The 9,662-nt window shown below is 39.8% G+C and overlaps 1 protein-coding gene across 1 annotated transcript; it reads left to right on the top strand.

Annotated features, from left to right (window-relative positions):
- Nucleotides 1-891: 891 nt before the first annotated feature.
- kcns3a (potassium voltage-gated channel, delayed-rectifier, subfamily S, member 3a) lies at nt 892-4,683 on the top strand. Its single transcript, XM_057342299.1, has 2 exons — nt 892-1,140; nt 1,950-4,683. Exon 2 carries the CDS (start codon nt 2,040-2,042, stop codon nt 3,537-3,539), a length of 1,500 nt encoding a protein of 499 aa, XP_057198282.1. The 5' UTR covers nt 892-1,140; nt 1,950-2,039; the 3' UTR covers nt 3,540-4,683.
- Nucleotides 4,684-9,662: the final 4,979 nt, after the last annotated feature.

Here is a 9,662-nt window from a genome sequence, read left to right as displayed (position 1 = left end):
ATCATTGACAAAGTCTGCCCTTTTATTCTTAGAAAAATGAATATGTTTATGTATGTGGGGGGGGGGGTCTACAAGACACTTGTGCCCAGGGGCCCCTGAATTCTTAATCCGGGCCTGCCTCTATAGTGAGACCCAAACTCTGACACTTCAGACAAAATGATTTGCGTCATTTGTTGCAGATAAACTAAAAAATAATTATCGCTGAGAGTTAAGTCGTGACGTAATTCTTTACTGGACAATCACGTTTCATTTTCTTTTTTGCTTGAGTAGCCTAATTTTATTATTCAAAATAAAAAACAAAATTTGAAGCATAATATTCCGTGTGTCCGTATTCATATCTGCCGCTAGAGGGCGCACTGCGTCTGTTCACGTGCGACAGGTTCTGCAAGAGTTCTTTGGCTGAGCAATGGGAAAGTGACAAACACTCTGTTTTACATACTTTAATAACTGCAACTCTTCAAAGTTATATCACTTTAAACGGAGTTAATGTGCAAATACCGTTAGGAAACTTAATCGTGGATTTATTACAGTATCCATAGTGTAACCATGATATTCGAAGTAAAACTAGATTTAGCTACATGTAAAACTATGGTTCATTTTTCTAAGGAAAGAATACACACAGACTTTTCAGAATAACAGACGGGCTTCCTCATACTGTAGTCCTCCACCTGACCTCGGTTCTCTTGATCTGCAGTTAGTTACTCAAGGGATTTTTAATCTTCGCCTTTCATTAGTTTCGTAATCCTTTTGTTGACCTTCACGGGTGACAAACGTATCTGACTCTTACCTGGCTTGATCGCTCTCTACTCTCATTTTTTTTCACTCTGTCGTTTTGCCTCACGTTTCACCTCTCCGGTGCTTTCAAAAGCTGCACCGCGGAGCGTGACAGGCGCGTCCTCGAAAACAAAGCGTAAGCGCGCACCAGTTGCCACGGGCCAGTGACGTACGGATGCGAGGCTGCCCCGAGGCACCACGATTGCATTAGTGGCACAATCTGCGCTAAGCGTTCCACCCGCCACAGTCCGCTGCAGGACATGGGGCAAACACTGCTAGCGAGTGCTGTGTTTTCCCCGGGAAGGTGCTGGAGGATGCCAATATCTACACCGAATGTTTTTGCAGTGCATTGACGCTATCAGAGAGGTAAGAGGTGATATTTGTTATATGGTTTTGTGTAGTTTTGGTTACTTAACTTTGCTGCTGTCCTTGGTGCTCGAGTTAGTCAGAGCGGGCTGGGTACGCGCATTCATACACATACTGTCTTCAGAAAAGTTCACGCGAACTCAGCCATTGCAGTCCATATCTGACAGTAATCTGAAAGTAATTTTTGTGATTTTACCCAAATCAACTGTTTTGATGTCTAGTTGCCTTTTTTTTGAGAGAGAGAGAGAGAGAGAGAGAGAGAGAAAACGAGGATTCTCTGCTTCTTTAATAGCTATATCGTTTTGAAGTTTTGTGTTATGTGGACTTATGGTTACATGTTTCTAATACTTATTATACTAATAAATATGCAGTAGGCTAATTGTCCAAAAATCTATACATGTTTTTCTTTTCTAAAAAGCCACTTGGAGAGAAAGTCAAAGTAAGTGTTAAAATGCTCATGATGATCACTAAGGTTTTGTTTATGACACTGTATAGAATCAATATCCATTAGCAGCTTTAAAGCCTGATTTGTGCTTTGAAATGCTTTTACCCCATCACAGTTTTTACAGACAGAGTCAGTCTATAATACATCAGCTGTCTGTCTGAGCATTTAAATCTGATTAAGTTTTTGTCCTGTCATACACAGCATAATAGTGTAAGATGTTGACAATGTGTTATTGAGTATGCTGATATGTGTATGATTCATTTTATTTGCAATCACATTTTAAAGAATACATAAATTGTTGTTTCAGCTTTTTTCTTTTAAAGTGCTAATTTGGTCTATGTCTTTTGAAACCCCCCATTTATAGGTATGGAGCCATAGCTGATCATTCAGCATTTCCCTCCAGCACAACACAGCCCACCTGTACAACTAACTCCTTCATGTTCTGGAATTCATCATGGTGTATGGGCAGGTCCTGCACCGCCGAGGTCCCGAGGACAACTTCATCAACCTCAATGTCGGCGGCTTTAAGCAGCGCGTTGAACGCGTTCTCATTCAGCGCTTCCCCCAGACGCGGCTTGCCCGACTGCTCTACTGCAGTTCAGAGGCTGCTATTCTGCAAATTTGTGATGACTATGCAGCAGCCAACGGTGAATATTATTTCGACCGTAACCCACGTTTTTTCCGCTATGTGCTGAATTTCTATCATACTGGAAGGATCCACCTGATGGAAGAGTTGTGTGTATTTAGTTTTAGTCAAGAGTTGGAGTACTGGGGTATTAAAGAACTTCACCTCGACGCCTGCTGCAGCAACAAATTCCAAGAACAGAAAGAGTGTGTTGGAGATCATGATTGGGGAAATGATGAGGATCTACAGAACCAGCTGCAGGACAGCCTAGACTCATCCATGGAGGAGTTATCTGCATTTGATAAAGACCTGGAGAAATTTGAGGGCACCTGGTGCTCGGAGAGACGCAAGCAGCTCTGGCTGAGACTGGAGAATCCTGGATATTCCCTTTTTGCAAAAATAATAGCAGTGTTTTCTCTGAGTGTGGTGTTAATGAGTATTGTAGCCATGTGTGTTCATAGCATGCCCGAGTTTCATCAGGTTGACGCCAATGAGAAAGAGGTAGAGAACCCGGTGTTGACAGGGTTTGAGACTTTTTGTGTTCTGTGGTTCTCCACTGAATTCATTTTACGATTAGCTGTCACACCATGCCTGCGCAAATTCGTGTGCAATGCACTGAACATCATTGACTTGGCGTCCATCGTTCCATTTTACGCCACGCTGGCATTCGAAACCGCTGACGCTGAGGAAAGTGCGGAGCTGGAGAACGTGGGGAGGGTCGTGCAGATCTTGCGCCTCATGCGCATCTTTCGCATTCTCAAACTGGCACGGCATTCTGTCGGGCTGCGTTCGCTCGGGGCGACTCTCCGTCACAGCTACCATGAGGTAGGACTACTCATCCTGTTCCTCTCTGTGGGAATCTCCATTTTCTCTGTGCTCATATATTTTGTGGAGAAAGAAGATGAGGACTCGGAACTTCAGACCATACCGGTGGGCTGGTGGTGGGCGACCATTAGCATGACCACGGTGGGATACGGAGACACGTATCCGGTCACTCTGGCTGGGAAGCTCATCGCCACTTTGTGCATCATCTGCGGCCTGCTTGTGGTTGCTCTTCCCATCTCCATCATCTTCAACAAGTTCTCAAAGTACTACCAGAGACAGAAAGCCCTGGTGGAGCTTGATCAGCTCAACCCAGAGGATGAAAAACAGCCAGATCCTAGCATGCCATTCCTTCATATGGGAAGCATCTTCACGCAAAATATGAATTCTCATGGACTTAGCGCATCCTCTAGGAGTAGTGAGGGAAGCATCACGGATGCTTCCAGCATCCAGGATGTAGAAAGTGCCTACCCTGCTGGGATGAAACAGTCTGAGAAAGCAACATGAAATCAACATGCACGCACAATCTCAGATGAGTGGAGGAGAAGAAACAAAAAAGAAACCTGCCTCATCGGTCAGATATGCAGCACATGGCAAGGAACACAAGTCCGGGACCTTTGGAGGTTTGAGAACCTCCTGAACGTACCAGCTGGACCTTGGAAAAATCAACAGCACTTTTTCTCTTTAGTTCTCAGGGTGATATGTCTCATGCTTTCCATTATTTATAAATCAAAACCCGTAACCAATAAAAGGCCAGTGCTTGCAGTAATGTTGATGCTGTATATCCAATTAATTAACAGCATTGATTGACAGGTGTGTTTTTTGAAACAAGCTGTTCAGTTTAATTAAAAGTGTTTCCACAGTGCCTGTGGGACAAGAACTATTCCTAAATGTTTCATAGGCAATGACAGCATTTAAAATGCTGGACTTCAGATGGCATGTTGCTGTACAGCATCTCCCTAATGTGTCCATCAGAGGGATGGGAGGAAAGAGTGCATGCATATTTTAATAAGTGGGAGAAGCCATAAAGACAGAAACTGGAAAGAGATGTTACAGTTAAATAAAGCGTTGATGTACAGCATATTCATTGATTTGGTTTTGTGATCACTGCATTAGTCCAGACGAAGGTCTTTAATAAATTGCTTTATGCGAAGTCAATTTTTATATGATCAGCCCTAAATCTCTAGATGAGAGTAATGGAAATTATTGTGTCTTTATTTGGAGAAAATATAAATGATCAAATTCAACAACTCAAATTCACGTCCTCTGAGGGAGCACATTCTCTCCACATCTTGCTCTCTAGCGTGACTTATGTCAGTAAGCTCAATTTTCAGCAGGAAGACGAGTTCAAATGTTAGGACTGTCTTCAGTGGTGGATGTATTACTGCTGAAACGGCAGTCTTTTGGCAAGTAGCTTTAACGTAGATGAATCATCCTCCGTTTGAGACATGCCCATTGATCAATGTGTCACGCTTGTGTGCTCAAGTGTTTAAGGACAGACCTGAATCCATCATGAGTGACATGAGATGTGCGGTTGACCCTTTTCAGCTTCAGAGATGTGAAGTTTCAAGGGGAGTTTCACGGTAAATAGAAATATTATTTTATTTCTTGAGCATGGTAAAATTCATATTTGGGACATCAGTGGTGTAAGTGATTGTACAACAAAATAAAAAATGTATTGTTTCATCAAAATAATACAACGAACCAAAGTTTTTTGTTACTATTTAAGAGGAAATTGTTTGAAGAAACCGCTCTCACTATCAAAGATTGATTACATATCATGTACTGTGGCAGGGCAGTTCCTTTCAGCCAGAAATTTGAGATGGCCACAAAGAGTCACATTTCTTGTACAGACATTTGGACAACTCGTACAAATTTGAACATGGTGCATGTGAAAATAATCACAGCCATTGCACTGTTCTCCTGACATCATTCTGTTCTGGTCCAACATAGTCGGTGGTTAAGGATGTGGGATGAGAGCAAACCCACATACTGTGAGTTCCTATATCATTATGATCAAAGGCACTTAATCTCACGATCCTCCAGGAGACTAAATGCTCTGAATTTTAGAAGAGAAGCATGTCATATCTAGATTTAAAAAAAAAAGAAAAAATAAGGGCATCATATCAGGTCAGGTTGAACCCATAACTTCTTGAGCACTAAAGTCCTTTCACAAACAATTTGCCACCTCTTCCACATGGGACATTGCACATCCTATATACCAACATACTACCTAACACATGAAATTGGATGGACTCATCTGTCCGTGGCTGAGAATAGAGTAAAAAGGCTGTGAAAAGAAGTGTATGCATCATCGGAGGAAATATGAACTTTCTGCTCTGTTCTAATGTTTCAGGGAAATACAATAAGCATCACAGTGAACAAGCATAAGCTGTCCAGTAAACCTAATTAATTACCATTCAGAAAAGTGAAGATGCTATACAAAATACATTATGTTTAGCTATTAAAATGATGATAGTGATTAAAACAAAAATATATTGAACTATAAATCAATGAAGCTACTAACGCAATATCGAGTGAACAAAATCGAAACGGATATTTCCAAATAACCACCGATGTCCATGTTAACGCGGCAGCAGAATATCAGACCGCCGGCCGCATTTTACCGGATCTACTTTCATGTCTCTCGTATTACGCCGCGATGTCGCTTCCATGTCATACAAACGCTAACAAAGTAAAAAAAGGTAACTTATAACTTTTTGTAGTAAAAAAATATATAACGATTGTAGGAAAATGTCCTCGAAAGTCTTACGTATTAGTTTTATAGTAGGCATAAAACGTTTGACTCATGACTAGCAGTAAAGGGAATCTTCAATCTCAAAGCAAGAGAAAACGTCACTTGAAAAACAAGAAACCGGTGAGTGAGTGACACACGAAGACCCACGGAGAACAGACGGTGCCGGGTGAGCTTTTGGGACGCCAGAGTCGGCAGAGTAATTTCCGGTCGTATAACACTGTATGGGAAAAGGAGGATTTTTGGCCAGCAAATATGGGTGTTTTTAAGACAAAAAAGAAGAAAGTAATATATAAGTGATATGACAGATCCTCTTCACATTGCTGGGCACTTCGTTAAGCCAAAACAACTCAATAGTGTGAACTCAATGGTGCCATCTATTGTTGTAATGTTGGATTGTTATAAAGCTAATTGTTTTATATTTTGTTTGTCTATATACAGTGTTGGGTGTATCTAGTTACTAAGTAATTAGTTACTGTTATTTAATTACTTTCCCATTGATAAAGTAAAGTAAGGGATTACTCTGTTTTTTTCTGTAATTTAATTACAGTTACTTCTGACGTAATTTAGCTAAATACTGTGTATTCAATAGTGGAAATGACATTAAAATTATAAGTCTAACTGTATAATGTATGCTTTAATGCAGTGGTCACCAACCCTGTTTCTGGAGATCGACCGTCCTGCAGACTGCAGCTCCAACCCTGCTTCAGCACACCTGTCTGTCATTATCAAGCAAACCTGAACACCTTGATTATATATTTCAGGTGTGTTTGATTGGAGTTAGAGCTGAAATCTTCAGGATGGTCGATCTCCAGGAGCAGGGTTGGTGACCACTGCTTTAATGTATCCTTCTCACATTTGTATACTTTAGTCAGTTAATAAGAATAATTTATGTAGTTACTTATTATTTATTTAAATTAATTAAATAAGCCTTTTCATGCCTATCCATGAATCAATCCTAATCAAGGTTGATACATTGTACATTAATCTAATTACACTATTGAATATGTAATTAGTAACTAGTAATTAATTACTTTTTCAGAGTAACTGTCTGTATATAAATAACGATAAAATCATTTGACAAATCAATGTTAAATGCATAGGCTTTTATTTTGGTAACTTACTGGATGTTGCGGGATAATGTACAGTCATTAGCCCCTATAAAAACAAACAACAAACATACTCACTATACAGTTATCTTGAAATAATAGATAATATTATACATTTGGGGACTATCAATTTAACAAAGATTCTACAAAATAAAGAAACATACTGAAAGCTGTTTAACTTTATAAATACTTGATCTACTGTATAAAACCATTAAGGTAATGGCATTTCAAAACTTGCTGAATCTGCAAGTATTTTCAGTACAGAACGGCCCTGTTTCTGACTCCTTCAATCTCACAAACTAACGACTGCCTGTCAGGTATCAGCCCACTTTACCAATCTCAATCCCATCAATTCAGCTGGGCAGATATGGATGTTATGGATTTCTGGCTGGATTGGTGTGATCAAACTGTGTTCAATCACCCAGACTTCTGGAATTGAATTCTGAATGTTGAAGGGATCACATGCTTGACTAATGTACCATCCAACCCTTTGACCTTGATCTGGGCAGTTCTGTAATTCGCAGTTCTCATCAGCTGGAGGTCACCCTCCTATACATATGATATATTGATTTTTGTTACAGCAAATTGTGGTATATCCTTTCTTTAATTTTTTAGGCACATGTCACCCAAACATTGTCATTATTTAAACATAACAGGTTTCTTCCAAACCTGTGTTATTTTATTTTCTCAGTGACCCAGAAGTTGATGTTAGGCCTGAGCGACTCCTCTTCATGTAATAAAAGTGGATGGTGATATACAGTAAGCATCTTTTTCTTGCGTCCATTTCTGTATTGTGGTTTAAAATGATTTTCTATTAACTTGCCAGTTGTTTAGTGGTTATCAAAGAATATATAAATGTACTTAAAGCTCAAATCTGTAATTTCTTTGCTTTGAGATTCACAAAAACCTTTCAGTGTATCTATTTTAGAGACATGGACAAAGCCAAAGGCACCCAAACTTTTCTTTTTGCTAATGACTAATAGTTGGTTTTACACAGAAATTACTAATGTAAACACAATCATAACACTTGAATGAAGGTGCATGCTGTTGGCTGTCCAATAAGGTTAATGATCGCAGACTCTTTCCTGCTGTTTCAGTGAAGGTGAGGAAGATGATGAGTCAGAGACAACATTTGCTCTATCAGCAGATTGTTCTTGTTTGTTTATCGGAGTCAAAGATCAGAGAATGGCTGATTGGAGCCAAACATCAACAATGTCAGCCAATGTTTGATAAGAAGAACGTTGTAGAGGACACAAAATTCCTAAAAGTGTATGTGAGAATCAAATCAAAAACGTACAGAACGGTTCCTGAGGAGATTCACAAGTTGGAAAGTGAGGCGTGTGTGACTGTGCTTTCTGCACCTTGTTTTAAAAAGTGAGAATTAGGGAACTGTGTGTATAAGCCGTTCACACTAACTTCCGTGTCTCTTTCACAGTAATTTCAAGAGTTTCCCACATAACCTCCAGAGCAAGGTATGAGGGGTAATGGTAAAGTCTGTGAGAGGAAAAACTGGGCTGCTCCAGATGGGGGGGTTCTGAAGTTTACTCCATTTTAAACAGGTAATGGCCTGTGAAATGAATACACAGTAAGCATTTTTCTTGAATGTGAAGGCATTTTCATTCAACATTTAGGGATGGAAATTAGTGTGAATGTGTGTGCTGGCCTTTCTCAGAATGTTCCAAAGTGTCTGTCAGCAGGTGTGTGTGAACTGCATTATTAGTTGATCACTGTCACTTTTATACACACACAGCAAGGTTCTTAAAATGACATATCAATTTTTTATTAAAGGTGAACAGTAAATGCCATTCGGTTGATATAATTACAAGGTGTGTGTGCATGAGTATGTTCTCTCTTGAGTAAGTTAGGAAGAAAGGTCAATGGTTTTCTCGAATGTCTAATGCACAATATGTCCCTGTGGGCCATACAAAGACAGAATACGTTTCACACCTCTTCCTCATTCCCTTGCCCTCCCGAGATCAATTTCCATTTAATTAGGGTCTGAAAGTTGTTGACGCTCACTGTGTAGTGCACACACGTGAAACGGTTACTGATGACTAACACTTTCTTTATCTTTACGGCCGCGTCACTTTTGCAGCTGTGCGATCGGCTGCCTTTATTGAATAGCATGTAATTTACCGACCGTGTGAGGCGTTTTATAATCCCATGTTACCCGGATGGCTTGGCTTTAATTAAGAGTGCAAATCATGTCTCTGGAGGTAAAACACTTGTGTGTATGGATCTCGTAGATCTTTGAATGCATGTGTCAGATGGTGTTACATTTTGCACATTTTAATGCATTGTAAATTCCATACTTTGTCGGTCCGCTTACGTGTATTGTACTTTAAGTCAGGCTTTGTATTGGCAGTGAATGACATCCATGTGAAATTACCTGCTCCAAAAAGGATAAAAGAACCATGAAAGTGTTCTGTATGACTTGTCTGCTTAACATCAAGAGCTGAATCCAAGCTATAACTTAGAATAGAATGATAGCGGACTCGATATTCGCTGAAAATCTTCCCCTTCACTTCCCCTTAATTTCTGGCATGCCACATTTGGTTACAACACATGCTTGATCTAATGGCTTTTGGCTTCAGTGATGTGAAACATTGTAAGACATATTTCCTTGCCGTATCTGAATCGGAGATTTGAGAGAAAGTAGCCGTAAGATTATCCATAACGACTTACATTTTTGCATGTTCCTTACACAAATCTGTAGAATAAAATGTCTTTAATACTACTGCTTCTGTGTTCCACAGAAACAAATAA

This window comes from Triplophysa rosa, linkage group LG9 (assembly GCF_024868665.1).
Source record: "Triplophysa rosa linkage group LG9, Trosa_1v2, whole genome shotgun sequence".
Lineage (NCBI taxonomy): Eukaryota > Metazoa > Chordata > Actinopteri > Cypriniformes > Nemacheilidae > Triplophysa > Triplophysa rosa.
Note: the sequence above shows the minus strand (reverse complement) of the source record. Positions and strands in the feature narration are given on the sequence as shown.